Here is a 17,091-nt window from a genome sequence, read left to right on the forward strand (position 1 = left end):
TTTAAATTAAATTTAAAATACAAAATGAATTTAAATTTAAAATCCTTATTGTACTGGGCTTAATTTATACAGAGAAAAATAAAATCATTAAATTACAGTGTTTTTGTTGGCAAGCCTTTCTCTTTAACTTCTGAAGTGCTTGTTTGCTAAAGGACAATCTTGCGCTATCGACCGCGAGCTCTTGTTTACAGAATAATTTGATAATGAGCGCTCGAGAGCCAGTGGAGCGACTGATTACACGATTCATTTTCCTCTTCCCTTCTTTGTCCGTCCCCAGTCTCATGCTCTCCTGGACGAGCCGACACTGTCTGTCTATGATTAATTCCCATTGTCTCCTCAAGGTTATTGATACAACAAATCCCATTCCTCTCCTCTCATCTCCATGACAACCACACCTTCGCTGTTGCCCCCTCCCTTTCATAACCAATAACCTGGAGAGCCTCAGCATGTGTGTGCGCGTGTCTTAGCATCGGGAAGGAACGCATCCCAGACTTCACTCTTTGTGTATGCGCCAGGCATCGGTAACACTGTAGCTAATATTCATAATTTGACTCTCAGAACGCAGGTCAAAATGCATTACACGCCGGCAGGTGCTGTACTGACGCAGGGACTCCTCTGTGTTAAATGATGAATATTTACAGGTTTTTCAGGAGAGTTCGGTGTATTCTCCCGGGCAATAACGTGTCAGGCTCGTGGGCGGCCACTAAGAGGAAAATGCACCGAGCGGCTGTAGATATGAATACATTAGTTATGAGGACAGTTTCACAAAAGCTGTTCAATTTTAACGTACATTCTCAAGACAAATTCAAAGATCAAAAATGATTGCAGCATTTTTAGTTTTATGATATAACAAAAATTAAGTATTTTACAACTGTTTTTGATTTTATTCTTAGGGATATATCAGTTATTGTCCCTTATTTGATTTTATTTATTGGCATTGACTGATATAAATACACATTACCATACAATGGGTCAGTAAGATTTTTTTATTTATTAATATTTATATATATAAATCTTATATATTTCTTGAGCAAGGATGCATTAAAAGAATCAAAAGTGACAGTGAAGAAATTGATAATGTTACAAAAGATTGTATTTCAAATAAACGCTGTTCTTTTGAACTTTATGTTCATCAAAGCACCTTAAAAACATTTCACGTGAGCTAGTGCTTCAAAAATATGAATAAATTATTTTGTGTTATAGTTAATTAATAATAATTGTAAAATATTAATATTACAGTTGCTTTCAACATTGATAATAATAAGAAATGTTTCTTGTGCAGTAAATCAGCATGATTAGAAAGATTTCTGAAGGATCATGTGATGCTGAAGACTGGAGTAATGATGCTGAAAATTCAACATTGCATCACAGGAATAAATGACATTATACAATATATTTAAATAGAAAATAGCTGTTTTGAATTGTAATAATATTTCAGAATATTTTTTATAAATTAAATGCAACCTTGGTGAGCATAAGAAATGTCTTTCAAAAACAAAATCTTATTAACTATATATATATATATATATATATATATATATATATAGTGAAAAATAGTGTGCTACTTCATCAGCTCCATCAGTGAGGTATGTTAGTGTGTGTCAGTCACCAGCTCCATGCGTCGACGGCTGCTCTCCTGTTCTCTGACACTCAGGTCGTCCATTTCCAGTCTCATATCCGCCAGTCTCTGCTGATAGTATCGTGAGTTCTCCCTCTCTCTGGCCTCGGCCTGGGCCGCCTGCTCCAGCTCCTCACCCAGCCGCACCACACTGTCCCTTAGACGCAGAACCAGGACCTGCACAGCACACACACACACACACACACAGTAAGACTATAAAGATGCTCTCTGAGAATGAGAATAAAGTGGAAGCTGGACTGACCTCAAATCTCTTGACCTGTCCTCTCTGGAACTCCAATTTGTTCTCTTGATCACAGATACGAGCCTCTTGCTTGCTCACGATGCTGCGGGCCACCGTTGACGACTCCAGGAACTGCACGCGTGCCACGCTGGTCTGCAGCTGGAAAGATAAGATAAAGATAAGAATTTATAAATAAAATAAAAATATTAAAATACAATGAAGTAGGCTTATGTGAGATTATAATTTGTGTCCCGAATCATTTGAAAATAAGCGCATTTAAAAGGTGCTCAGATGCAGCATGTTAATCATGCTAGCAGGATGCTAAAACATGCTAGCAATGTGTTAAAATGTGCTTGAAACTTATTAAAACATGTAAGGAACTTGCTAAAAATATATTAGCAACATGTTTAAACATGCTAGCAACATGTTTTCATGTTAAATCATGCTAGCACAGTGTAAATATGCAATATGCTAAAACACAACAGAAAGATGCTAGCAACAGGTAGGCTACATTATGTTAGTGATTTTAAAATATAATAGCAACATACTAAAACATACTAGCAATGTGCTAAAAATGCTGCAACATGTTAAAACATGCTAGAAACATGCTAAAACACATTGGCTATATTAAACATTCAACATCAAAGATGGTTTTTATCTTCTCCTACTTGATCTAGTTTCATATTAGTGTCCTTCATACTTAAATGTACAGTTTATTAACAGAGGCGCAGTACGTAGGCTACATGACATGGTCAGTAAGTATGCAAACTGTGACTCGGTCCATGTTAAACTGTTAATATGTGGCGGTTCCACATGTGAATGAACTAATGGACATCACATGTCTATATCTCAGTGTGTTTGTCTGCAGGTCTGTCTCACCCCCTCCTGTAGGGTCTGTCGCTGTTTCTTCAGTTCTTCCATTTCAGCCTGAAGCTCTCGGATCTGAGAGATATCACTGGAAGACTGGAATAAACAAACATGTTTGGTTGGCTTTGGGATATTTTACATACTTCATACACACATATACACACACATGCACGCACGCTATATGTAACGGCGGCAAGCTAGTAAGAGCCTCCCTGGCCGGGGTTGCATTTGGTGCCGTGACCCGGATGGGAGTGAGGTTTAGGGGGTGAGTGTAATGGAGGCAAGCTAGTTAGAGCTGTGCGAGTAAACCTCACTCCCCTGGCCTCAAGAGGTGCATTAGTGACTAATGCTAGAGGCTGCGGTCTTTAGCGTCCTTGTTAGCCTGGCAGCCTCCCATGTCGGAGACACAGGTTCGAACCCCACTCGCCGTGGGTTGATTAGGACCAGTTACATATATATACATATTAGGGCTGTAAAAAGATTAATCGTGACTAATCGCATCCAAAATAAAAGTTTGTGTTTGCATAATATATGTGTGTGTACTGTGTATAATTATTATGTATAAATACACACACATTCATACATATATTTAAGAAATATTTGCATTTATATACTGTATATACATTTATATAATATAAATATAACCAATTTTTCTTAAAAATATACATGATTGTGTGTGTTTTTTATATATATATATATTTAAACACACACACACACACACACACACACACACACACACACACACACAAGAATCCTGAATATTATAAAAAATATTAATATTAACTAATAAGATTCATTTAAAAATCCTAAATGAATGTTAATAGATCTTCTTTCATAATCTGAAATCAATCCTAATGGGACCAAACAATAAGAATCCTCCGGAAAATCTAATAAAATCCTACTGCATAATTTTTTTGTATTCTCATAGTCATAAACATCAGTATTTTAAATATTTATTTTGCTATAAAAAGAAAACATCTAATGATGTTGCCCAAGGACTGGAAACACTATTAAGGAATGACTCAACTGAAAGGATAAACCATTTTTTTAACCAGTCATCCATTTAGCAAAATGAATCACAAATTTACTCAAATGAATCAGAGAGAGGAAGAGAGGGGATATTTTATGAGAGAGTGCAACGCAATGTGACAAATGATATCATTCTTCACACACTTCCCGACAGAGCTCATTATTAGAAAAGCTGCAGTATTTTGAAAACGACTGTCACAACTCTCCAAGAGTGAAGCACACACATGTATCTCCAGCAGACCTGAGCGATGAGGGCTTTGTGCTTCTGCATGAGCTCGTTGAGGTCCTCCTGGTCTTCCTCCAGCCTCTTCATCAGATCTGTCCTCTCGTAGCGTAGCTGAGCCAGCTGCTCATCCACCTGAGACAACACACAGAGACAGACTCAGATAAACCTCAGACGAGCCCTGTGAACCTTTCGTTTCACGTCTCCGGGCCTCACCAGGCTCTTCTGCCTGCAGATGCTCTCCAGTTCGATCTGAGCGTTCTCCAGCTCCGCAGCGAGAGTCTTCTGAACACTTTCAGCCTCCAACCGTCTGCCTTCACTGTCCTCCAGCTAGAAAACAAATAGATGTATACAAAGTCAAGGTCATCAGATGAAGGTAACCACAGACATCTAATGGGTTATGGCCAATATCAGCATCCTCATAATTTTTAGATGCCTTTGCATTGACAACACAAACTATGCAAACATACACTACTGGTAAGAAAGGTTGGAATAATTCAAATTTTTTTCAAGTTTTTGAAAGAAGTATCTTATGCTCACCAAGGCTGCATTGATTTAATAAAATAAAATAAACAGAAAAACAATAGTAATATTATAAAATATAATTACAATTTAAAATTGTCTATTTTTTAAGACAACAAAGAAGAACATCATGCACAATCAGATAAGCAACATGTGCTAGAACATTACTTAAAGTCACCATGAGATATTAGTGGTTATGGAATTTTTTTTTATACGTGCACATACATTTTTTTTTTTTAATGAATGTGCTCTCATAATCTTTAATCTAAATAACATCCTCTCCCTCTTGCAGCGACATCTCTTCTCTTCTCTGATGATGTGTTTACTGGCGTGAGGGCGGGGCAACCTGTCACTCACATGAGATCCACCAATAGCAAACAACCATCCAATCAATTCCCGATGGACAAAATCAAGTCTCACCCTACATGTTTTTCTTGTTCAGGAAGCAGTTTTACTCAGATATATACGTCACAATAAGGAAAGAAACACTATCATAACCTCCATTTCTTGCTGACTTTAAAATGTATTGGTGCAAATAAAGCTTAAACCACACACACACACACACAACCCCAGCTATATTTCACTGCAATTAAAGGGACAGTTCACCCAAAACTTCGGTTATCATTTTCTCATCCTCAAGTTAAAAACCTTTAAGAATTTCTTTCTGCTGAACACAAAAGAGGATGTTTTGAAGAATGTCAGAAACCAAACAGTTAATGGCCCCATCGACTTCCATTGTGTCCTGACTTCCCCCCCCCCCATACTATAAGTCAATGGGGCCATTAACTGTTTGGTTTCTGACATTCTTCAAAATATTTTCTTTTGTGTTCAACAGAAGAAAGAAATTCATACAGGTTTGGAACAACTTGAGTGTGAGTAAATGATGACAGAATTTTTATTTTTGGGTGAACTATCCCTAAGGGTTTCACAGTGAGACATTTGAAGACCAATAATGCACACAATATAAATGTGTGCAGCGTGTGAGCCATGCTGAGTTAATGCTGGGATGGCAGTGGCACCTGGCAGCGCAGTCTCTCCAGCTGCTCCTTGGCACCGGGGTCATGACCCTGCCCGGGCTGTTCAACGGTGGACAGCAGCAGCTGGGCATCACTGAGCAGGGCATGTGTGCGCTTCAGGTCTCGCTTCAACCTCTTCTCCACGTCAAAGTCTCTGTGGCCCACCTGAGACCAGAGAGAGAGAGAGAGAGAAATCTATACATCACACTGAAGCACAAACAGAGAGCCTTTGCACTTCACAAGTGTTCTGGGAGAAAGACGGGCATCTCTGGGTACCGGCGGTGACTTTCAGACTCAGCTAAGACCATCGAAAGCGAAACGGAGTAATGATGCTGGACACGTGAACACAGAGACACACAAACTCCTGCTTGTGGAAAACAGAGCAAATCCCAGAAGCTCAATAAATCATTATGGCTCCAAATATGAGCGGATACGCAAGGAATGAGAATTTCAAACTCGTGCTCGACAGATGTGGGCTTCTTCAATGGACAGATATACAGAAATCAGGATGGCCAATAGCTAATATAATATATGATATAATAAATAAGACTACAAAGACAGCCCATCATGCACAATAACTGTGCGTTCACACCGCCGCCGGCGAGAGCGTCAAAGTGGCCAGAAGACATTCATTTTCAATGAGAGCTGGCGGCGAGCTCCGGCAAGGGCGGCGCGGCGCATCTTGGACGGCGAGGAGAGTTGAAGTCAGGTCAACTTTATGGTAATGAGCGATGACGCGGTTCGGTGGGAACCAATCGGAATGTAGAAGTGCTCCGTTTGAGAGGATTCCAGGGAACACAGTGTAAACTTCGGTTCCGACACATTAGTTCCAAAGCAAAATAGAGGAACGGGTTGATCATTTGAATTTGATAAGGCGCGCAACACTATTCATAGGCAAGATTTTCGCGCTAAAACGCTTGTTTTTCAGCGGGAATAACAAAAGCCACACCACACAAATGGCTTTTAATTGGTTTATTTCGTTAGCAAACATGTCACTATAATTGTTAAGTTCTTTCCATCGATCAATATTCTGCAAAAATAACGATCGACATGTTTGTTTGCTTTGCGGCCCCTTTAAGTAAAGTTTAAAAAAAGAACAAGCATTCGATCTACGTCAGAGCATCAGAGCGGCACGAATCTTTTCACGGCGTCGTTGGCGGTGCGGCGAATTTTGCCGCTCTCGCCGGCGGCGGTGTGAACGCACGGTAAGACCAGCAACATGTATTAAAAATTATTAATTATATTTACTAAATAACAATATTTACAAAATATTATCTTATCTTATATAATACATAGAGAAGACTACAAAGATGGAAATCACAATATAACATAATATAATATAATATTATAAGACTACAAAGATGAATATCATGCACAATAAGATCTGCAACATTTTTACAGAATGGAGAGAACATTATGTGAAATCTCAAGTAATGCACAAAAAATAAGTTTGAAGGTTGGGTTGGCAGTGAGTGCACATGCCCTGGAAAAATCCAGCAGGAGACAGCAGGTCAATACATCCATGAAAAGCAGGCGCTTCACACATCCTCTTACTCAATACAATCGTGACTTTGAGCAGCAGTGTTTACGTGCAGCTCGGGTCATAAAGCAGGGGTCGTTGTTAACAGCAGCTGATGAGTAGCTTCATCATATCGATCACGCTTCCAGAGCACAGTCACATTAGAGAGCTCCCTACGGCCCAGGGGCAGGACGTCCAGGTCAATGTGTGTACAGTATCTCTACAGGACCCCTCTCAGCATAGCCACGAGCTATTAGCTAGGCAAATGAGCCAGAGCATGTCCGATGCTATAGATCCTCTAGAACTACTAAACTAACAATGTGCAAATTAATATAGTCCAGCGAACATTTTAAAAGCATTATGTAAAGGTTAAAAAAATAATAATAATGTTAATGGGACATCCTCCTATTATTTATATCTGATACAATGTTGAGAAGTATATACATTTAGTTTATTTTATATATATACACCCTGGAAAATCTTCACCCTTTATTTAATTATTATTATTTTTTTAAATGTGTTTACGATTTTGTAAGCATATTGCGTACTTGTGCTTGAAGTCAATTATTTTATTTGTGATAACGCAATGAAATATAATATCATATAATACAATTATAAATGCCAAATTGTGCAGACATAATGTTTGGCCAGGCTGTCATACAAAGAAATTATGCATATTATGCAATTATTATTATGCAATTATAAATTATGCAAATATATTTTTTGCACAGTGAAATAAACCCTGTAGCTTGCCTTTTCTTGCCAAATAATTTTGTCAGATAAATACCTTAACCAAGTTTAGTGTTTTGTCCTTCCATCATATTGAAAACATTTTTAAAAAAATATAAAATATTTCCCTCATATTTTGATGGTTTAATCGAACTTGTAGGGTCCATTGTAGGGACATTACTTTTGGCTACTACTGTAACTTTATATTATATCACATAAATACAATAAGTTGCTCCACGTATGAAATGACTTTACTTTCGGGCCAACGTCACTAATTTCTTCTTCATTTTCGACCCTATAAACTTTTTTGACCGAGCCCTGCCCTGCAGATTACGTCACAGTATTGAATTAAAATGGGTTTCGAATTTCATTTCACTTTGACATTAAGATGTTAATACAAATGAAGTTAAGAATGTTTGCTGAGCTTTAATATTTCCACAAACACATTGGGATGAAGAGCACTGATAGACGAGGCTCATAGATACTGAGCCGTCTGTAGTGCTCTTATATCAGAACAGAGAGGGACATGACAGCTTTACAGATCCTCACAAGCCCCGATGTGACTATAACTCTGTGATCTATTATTCAGCGCGTCCGGGCCAAACCAAATGACCCACATATTCTGTATTTAATAAATATCACGCCTGGAATGTAATGAAAGTTTGAAGCGGTTGGATACAGTGTGTCACTAGGGTCATTATAACTACAGTAGGTGTGTTACTGGCCACTGTTTTAAAGTCCCCCTGTGGTGAAAATCAAGGTTTTAATGTTGTTTATATGTCTGTGGAGTTTTTAATATGATTTAAGTCAAACCATGTGCAAATTCACCAGTCAACACCATTGCTGAGTATTTTCTCTTTAAAACTGCAGTGAAACAAAGACAGTCTCGAAAACGCAGTTTTAAATCGCTGGTGTTTCTGACGTCACAAACTAACTTGTAACCAACCAGATCAACGTGTGATCGTCAACGAGTGGAGCTCTGAGCTGCTGTGAGTGAGTGGAGGCGGGGCTCATTTGCATATTCATAGGACCGCGTATACTAAATGAGGCAAGGGTGTAGAGTTTCGTTCAAGCTATTTTAAGGCATGAATAAAAAAAATTAAAGGAAAAAACACTTAAATATGTAATTTTGGTGATCAAAGGTGAGTTTTAAGGGATAAAGTGATTGTCTACAGGGGGGCTTAAACCTATACGTCAAATGCAAAACACATTTCTATTGACGTATTGGATTTTTCCGGTGACGCATCTACATGTCTTCATTTCAATGTTTTCTACCATCTATATTCTCCATTATATTCATGTCATGCAATGTTGTCTACATGAACTCAAAATGTGATGCCTTCTTTACCACTATATTTGCATGTTATGCCCTAAACTAATACAGGATTAACTAACTGTATTTTTTCTATGAACATTTCTAAAATGCATTTTCTGTAAAGCTGCTTTGAAACGATATGTATTGTGAAAAGCGCTATACAAAAACATTTTAATTGAATTGAATATTTACGAATCTGCGCATGATAACATCATCCGTCTATGTCACAAGCACATGCACACTTTGTTCAGAGTGGAATAGATGCGATTGAAGTGTTTACATGCCTGTTTATTGCAATTAAAATCGGCAAACGCCACATATTTTACAATGATTATGAGCTTAATTGCATCAATTTGATTGACAGTTTACATGGGGTAAAGTTGAATCGCAATATTCCCTAAATCTTATTATAATCACATTATGAGTGTGCATGTAGACGTAGTTATTGTTACATAATGTGTATTAAATTGTTGAAATATGTGTGTTTTACCTGTTCACACAGTGTGGCAATAAGCCCCTCTAAGTCATGCTTCTCATGAACCACCATCTGTTTCTCTTCATATTCCTGTTCCAGTTGCATCTCCAGCTGTCGGAGCTGCACACACACACACACACACACACACACACACAGGAAAGGATGTTTGAGACAGGGATGTAAGGTGGTTCGTGGAGCTGTAATTTATTCTGTGTCCCTCACCCGTCTCTGTGAGGACTTCTGCACGTCCTCCAGTTCCTCGTCCTTGTCTTCAAGCTCCTTCTGGTGGATCTGCTTCATCCTCTCCATCTCCATCTCAAAGCGCAAGTGCATCTGTGGAGAACAGAGGCCAGAGATCAACTCAAGTCACCTTCATTTATACAGCGCTTTATTCAAGATCGTTTCACAGCAGCTTAAAAGTGTCTTTATTCAGTTCAGTGTTGATTCAGTTCAGTTCAATATCAGTGTAAAGCTGATCAGTTACGAAATGAGCTCAATTCAGCTATAAGCAGCTTTACAGAAGAAAATTGTGCCGTTATTTAGCTCATTTTTGATTCAGTTCAGTTCAAGTGTCCATGTTGTAAAATGTGTTCATTATTATGAAACAAAGTCGATTCAGCAATAAAGCAGCTCTTATCATCATCCGACTCAAGTCAGTTCAAGCTTGGTTTTCATCCAATAGTGTCAGTGCAGTCAAGTCGATAATGCAGTATAGACCTTCAGGCTAGGTTCATATTTAATTTTTTTGCAGGAATGAAAACAAGGCTGTAAGGGATAGAATACAGAGTGGTCTCTGGATTGTACTGCTGTTTAACAACATACCGATTGTTCAGCTGAAGAAAAAAAAGTTTTAAAGTTGTTAAAATGACATGATCCAGAACCTTTATACAGTGTGTGCCATTGTGAAGACTGTACGTCTATTCTCACAGCCTCGGTCTAATAGTGAATATTAAGTGTCTTTTAAACTCCAGTCAGTCAGAGTGAGCCTGTGAAAACAAGCTATTTGTGCAACTGTACCTTTAAGACTTATGGAAGTCTCAACATGTTTGTTAATCATAACAGAGGTAATTTACATATGTAAATATGTAGCGTTCATGGATAGTTCATCCAAAAATTACAATTCTGTCATCATGATTTATTCACCCTTGTGTTGTACCAAACCTGTATGAATTTCTTCCATAATTTCTTATGAAAGAAATTCGAATTTCTAAAAACAAATTTCTTTGGTTTATTTTCCGACATTCTTCAAAATATCTTCTTTTGTGTTCAGCAGAAGAAAGAAATTCATACGGGTTTGGAACAACATGAGGGTGAGTAAATCATGATGACAGAATTTTCATTCTTGGATGAACTATCCCTTTAATGTGACCATAGTTATGATATCATAACCTTTTCAAAAATGTCATTTAGTGGAGAAGTTGTTCTCGGGCTCCTGTACCTGCTCCTGCTGTTTGATTCTGGCCGTCATCTGGCTGATCTCCTCCGAGCGCTCCTTGTCTGTGGTCTCCAGCTCCCGGAGCTTCTTCTTCAGTTCAGGGATGGAGTCGGAGGACAGATGGAGAGGGACCCTCAGGTCACGGATCTGAGAGCACAACTCCTCCTTCTGACGCTGCAGGTCTGTGACCTCCACCTGACTGTCCTGGAAACAAAATGATGCATATAGAAAAGTAAATACACAAAAACAAGATTCGCAAGAGCAAAAAGACATACTGTATAATGAACACAAATCGCTCAAAAAAATACATACGCAGACACACACACAATCACATAGAAATACCCACAACAACATGAATGTCCACACACACAAATACATAAAAACACGCATGCACATACACAAATACAAGCATTTATACAAACTAGCTCAAATGCATAAACACACACAAATGCAGATGGACAAAGAAAAATTGCATTCACAGAAAAATGAACAAAACAAATGAACATACGCAGGCACATACAAATACACACAAAAAACAAACAATAAATGAGTACACAAATGCATAAAAACAAACACACACAAGCAATTATACAAACACACACAAATGCACACTGACACACACACCAAAAAACAAACACGCATACATGCACAATTATGCAAACAAGCACAAATGCATAAACACACAGACAAAAGCAAATGCACAAACACAGACACAAATTGCACAACACACAACATTTCACAAAAGACAATCACATAAACAGACATACACATACTCACAAAAACAACCACACACAGCAAACATGCATGCACAAACAGACAAAATCACAGACACAAACAGTCACAAATGCACCAAAAACACACTAAAAAGCACAAATAACAATGCAAATATAGGCTAACATAAAAACAATGACAAACACATCCAAAAAAAAATTTCACACACAATCATACAAATATAGATTCTGACAAAAAACACATTATACTCAAGTACAAATATTTATGATGGCAACTTTGGATCGACACCTTATTATCCTCAAATATTGTAATATTATTCTTATATTGTAATCAATAAACGTTCAACCTAACACGTTCGTTGTGTCTGCTTAACTCAATACATGACGTTAACTAACAAACAACATAACGTTTTATATTATAGCTGACTGTGTATTATGGCTGTGTATAGCTGTGTATTATAGCTGTGTATTATAGCTGTGTATTATAGCTGTGTATTATAGCTGTGTATTATAGCTGTGTATTAGCTGTGTATTATAGCTGTGTATTATAGCTGTGTATTAGCTGTGTATTATAGCTGTGTATTATAGCTGTGTATTAGCTGTGTATTATAGCTGTGTATTATAGCTGTGTATTAGCTGTGTATACACTCATCTCTAAATGACAACAGACACTTCCTAAACTTTAACAGTGAAACAAGCTTTTTCTGTGCAGCTGCTTTGAAACAATGTCTGCGTCCGAAAGCTTAAAAATGCTGCCCGTTCCTGTCTCCTGAGATTCCTTCATCTGATGGATTTTTGAAGGCAGCATATGTGTCCTTCGCTGCCTTTGATATCCCATAATCCTGTGCTTTCCATTCTGTGACAGCTGAGCTAAATAATAAAGATGGCATCTGAACGTTGCGGTTGGTGGTCAGTTTGTGTGTAAATGTATGACTGATGTAATTTCTAGCGAGAAATTCGTGAGGTACCTTCGTGCGCAAATGTCATCGCCTGATAAGTTAGTGAGGCAACAAGTCAGCTGCCTAAGCTTTCGGACGCAGACAATATGAAGTGTGAAAAGCGCCATACAGATAACATAATCTGATGGACTCAAAGCAGAACTTTTCTCCTCTGCTCATTTGGGATCTCTGGGAACTCGTTCGGTTTACAGACAGAGGACAGCCAGAGTACACGGGCACCATTGCAGATGGTGGGCGCTTGACCTTTGACCTCGGCCCGTACCTTCAGCGTTTTGTGAAGGGTGAAGATCTCTGCGCCGAGGACTGTATTCTCCTGGACGGCTCTCTCTTTCTGCTCCCTCTCATTATCAGCCTGTTCCAGAGCCTGGGTCAGCTCGCTGTCAAACCTACAAACACACACACACACACACACACACGGACACACACACGGACAGACGCAAGGGAGAAACAGGGCTTGAGAATGCATATTCAAGCAGCCGAGAGCTTGGCGCTGAATATTAATGTGTTACATGCAAATGCCACAGACCTCCTCTGCTTCCGGTCCAGCTCGTGAGCGCGGCCCTGCAGGCTGTCTGTCAGCACACGGGCGTCCTGGAGGTCAGAGGTCAACCGCCGGCAGTGACGTTTTAGATCTGTCACGGAGCGTTTGGATTGATCAAGCTGAGACTGCAGTTCCTGGACCTGCCACACGGGGGAGATAGAAATACAGTTATAATCAGGACAAGCGTCTCAGGAGGATAATTACACAAATGCTCGTGTTTTCTAACATTTTTGTATTTTACCTTGATTGATTGTTTTGTGTTTTATAATTGTTTTACTGTTAAGATTTTATCCCATAATACACTAATTGCTATTATGTTCTAAAGGTGACTTTTTACTGTAGATTATAGTATTTAGAAAAAAAGAAACCTACACTGAAACCAATGTAAAAATCAATGTTTCCCATTGTGAAACATACCTTATATATATCTCTGTTCTGAGCAATAAAAAAACTGACCTGTGACAACAAGCCCCTGTAAGATCCAGCATTGACACCAGAGTTACTTTAATATTATTTATGTACTATTAAATATTATTTTTTTCCTTTATTTAACCAGAAGATCACATTGAGATATTTCTATCTCTTCTTCCAGTGAGACCTGGTCAAGACAGCAGCACATCAAGTTTCACATATAAAATAACAGTCAGACAACACCACAATGCACAATAATCGTAAAACTAAGTCAAAACAAATCAATTATAACAATTACAACTGTCTGTTAAAACATTTTGTAAAAGACATTTAAAAGTGCTTAGGGTTGGAAGTATATCTAAGCCCAAGGAGCATAAAATGAGAAAGCGCCTTTGCCGAATTCTGTCGATACCCTTGGGACTTTTAGTTGAATATGAGACCCTGACCTAGTAGAGTAAGAGTTTTTGTAGTAATTTAGAAGATTTGAAATATAAAAAGGTAATTTCCCTAACAGGGCTTTTGCGATAAATAAATACATATGTAACTTTCTCCTGTGATGTAAAGATGACCATGATAGTGAAGCATATAAAATACAATGATGCGTCCGTGATTCTGCTCCGATGATAATATGCGTTCATTAATATTTTGAAATAGCTTTTTTAATATTTTCAGTTCTCTTTTTAATTCTAGTTTAAAGGGGTGGTTGATTATGATTTCACTTTTCTAACTTTAGTTAGTGTGTAATGTTGCTGTTTGAGCATAAACAACATCTGCAAAGTTACAACGCTCAAAGTTCAGAGCAAAGGAAGATTTTGAAGGAAATAGCTTTTTAAGGACTACAACAAACGGCTGGTAGGGACTACACGACATTCCTCCCGGGCTAGTGACATCACCAACCCTAGAATTTACATAAACCCCGCCCCCGGAACACGATTTATAGATTATCATGACAGAATATGCTAATCAGTGACTAGAAGATAACTACACATAAACTACATAAATTCATCAACTAACCATACAGAAATGTCCTGTTGCTTCTACATGTTGTCACTTCTTCTTGAGTCTCTCCATCTTTGTCTGACTCCAGTTTGAACATAAAAGGCTAAACGTTTTTGAAATTTTCAGTGGATGTGTGTGTGAGGTAAAAGGACATGAGCTCTTGAAGCTCCGCCCCCTGTGCCACGAGCAGCAGCTCATTTGCATTTAAAGGAACAGACACAAAACGGTGCGTTTGCTCACTCTCAAAAAGTGACAACTTTAACATGCTATATAAAAATATCTGTGGGGTATTTTGAGCTAAAACTTCACATACACACTCTGGGGACATCAAAGACGTATTTTACATCTTGTGAAAAGGGCATTAAACCACTCCTTTAAGTTTAAGTCATTTTGTTATGTGCTTTTTTTTAACATATATTTTTAATTAGCTTTAATGAATTTTATTTCAGTTTTAGTTTGACTAATTTTAGTATTTAAACATTGCCAAAAACTATTTTTTTTAGTTTAAGTTTAACTAAGTTTTTCATCTCTTATTTATATTTTAATTTAATCCAGCATTATTTCAATTATTGAAAACTATTTTTAATCGTTTTTGTTTATAACAACACAGAACAAGACAAAAATTGGGCATTTGCATGAAACCTTGGCTGTGTCAGAAATCCCCCCCTATACCCTTAATTAGGGCACTATTTCAGGGAACAGCCATTTGTAGTGGTGTATGAAACCATAGTGGATGCTATCAATTGCACTCATTCAATCCCATAATGCACTACAATAATTAGTGTACGACCGATGTACACTCAACGGCTAGAGAATACCCATAATGCATTGTGAGTTTCTGACCGAATAAATTCCTGCGTCTCAATCATCCATCCATTTTACAAACTGCTGGTCCAATGTGGCTACAGCGTAATATCATACAGGTATAAATAAAGGTTTATACATCCTAGTTTCCACAACAGAGTTGAAGATAAATCTTTTCATTACTACTGGAGCTGCCAGTTTGATACGTTTCAAATGATTATTAAACCGCAAGCACAAACTATGCAAAAGCACTCAGTGTCCGAATTCACTCATTTGTTTTCATTCACTTCTTCAACTGGACTATATTAGTGGAGTAATATAGGGAAAATTGAATGAGGGTATAGGGGTTGATTTCAAACACAGCCCTTGACTTACACGGCCTCTTTACTACAGCTCATAATTGAGGTAATAATGAACACCAGGTGAAATGGGTCTCATACCTTTGTATCCAACAGCTGACGGGCTTCTTTCTCACGCTCAAGTCTTTCCTCTGTCTGCCGCAGACGCCTGCGCAGGAACTCCACCTCCGTCTGCGCACATTCCAGCTGCAGATGCAGCTCACTTTCTGTGTGCGCACACACACACACACACACACACACACACGCAGTCATTATCTTTCTTCCGCCAGCGTGTTTGATTGCATCTCCGCTGAAGCCTGTCTTACCTGTCGCCACTCTGCTGAGAGCTTCTTTATTCTTGACTTTCTGTTTTTCTTCCTCTAACTGCCTCTCGAGGGCCTCCAGGGACACTTTACTCTGGTCCACACGACTCTTGAGACACAGCACAGAATAAACACCCACAATACAACACATGACAGGCTATGTTTGGATAAGCAGCACACACATCTTACTTTTTCTGCATTATATTACATATATGCTGTGTGTGCACAATATGCACATTTTCTATATGCATGGAATGCTACATTTACTGAAACACACAGTTACAATCAATACTGTACCCCATAATACATTGCCCTTCACTTGACCTTACATTTCTAGTGTGATAAATGAATCAGTAGTAATACCATCCACAGTTTTTAATGATTAATCGCTTTCTTGACTCATTATTCGATTGTACTTTCAAAAGGAAAGGTATTTGTATACAGAAGTGATTTAAAAGTACAAAATAACTGATGAAAGATGCTAACTGGATGCCATTCACTCAATTAAAGATGCATTCTGATGAGGTCATGTGACAATATAATGTGGAATACTACTGTTTAAAATGTAATATTCAAATAATACTTACTGTTTATATAAAATACGAGGCGCAATACAGTATAAACTACACAGTACCCAGCAAGAAGTACACTAGCATTGTATTTGAAAGTGAGTGAAATTGAAATAGCACATCTTGATTTGGCAGAAATAGTAAGAGTAATATGCTAGTTTGAAAATCTAGTTCATAAATGAATTCAGCAAGTCATTATGGAATATTAGCATACTTCTAGTATGAAGTATGCAACAATATGTGTTTCAAACTGTAGTATGCTACTTATCTCATGACCTCACTATATTGCACGTTTAATTACATAAGTGGTGTCCAGTGTTTTTATTATTTTCTATGGTTATAACAGTCATGTTGAGCACATTGCATTGTGGGATACAGTAATTCATGCAATATGCTCTGCTATATGCTGCATATTTTGGCAAAATTA

At 38.0% G+C, this 17,091-nt stretch overlaps 1 protein-coding gene across 3 annotated transcripts in view; it reads right to left on the minus strand.

The window, feature by feature from the left end:
• The window catches only part of myo18b (myosin XVIIIB), a 50,052-nt gene that overhangs the window by 8,481 nt on the left and 24,480 nt on the right, over positions 1-17,091 (minus strand). For all 3 annotated transcript variants that reach the window (XM_079598635.1, XM_079598634.1, XM_079598633.1), the window contains exons 27-39: positions 16,099-16,204; positions 15,875-15,999; positions 13,206-13,360; positions 12,942-13,065; positions 10,993-11,193; positions 9,777-9,887; positions 9,570-9,674; positions 5,520-5,681; positions 4,195-4,308; positions 3,997-4,113; positions 2,739-2,822; positions 1,881-2,018; positions 1,610-1,795 (exon numbers count right to left, since the gene is read on the minus strand). In XM_079598635.1, coding sequence (XP_079454761.1) covers positions 1,610-1,795; positions 1,881-2,018; positions 2,739-2,822; positions 3,997-4,113; positions 4,195-4,308; positions 5,520-5,681; positions 9,570-9,674; positions 9,777-9,887; positions 10,993-11,193; positions 12,942-13,065; positions 13,206-13,360; positions 15,875-15,999; positions 16,099-16,204 — 1,728 coding nt within the window. The remainder of the gene's footprint in view (positions 1-1,609; positions 1,796-1,880; positions 2,019-2,738; positions 2,823-3,996; positions 4,114-4,194; positions 4,309-5,519; positions 5,682-9,569; positions 9,675-9,776; positions 9,888-10,992; positions 11,194-12,941; positions 13,066-13,205; positions 13,361-15,874; positions 16,000-16,098; positions 16,205-17,091) is intronic.

This window comes from Phoxinus phoxinus (genome assembly GCF_949152265.1).
Source record: "Phoxinus phoxinus genome assembly, chromosome: 23".
NCBI lineage: Eukaryota > Metazoa > Chordata > Actinopteri > Cypriniformes > Leuciscidae > Phoxinus > Phoxinus phoxinus.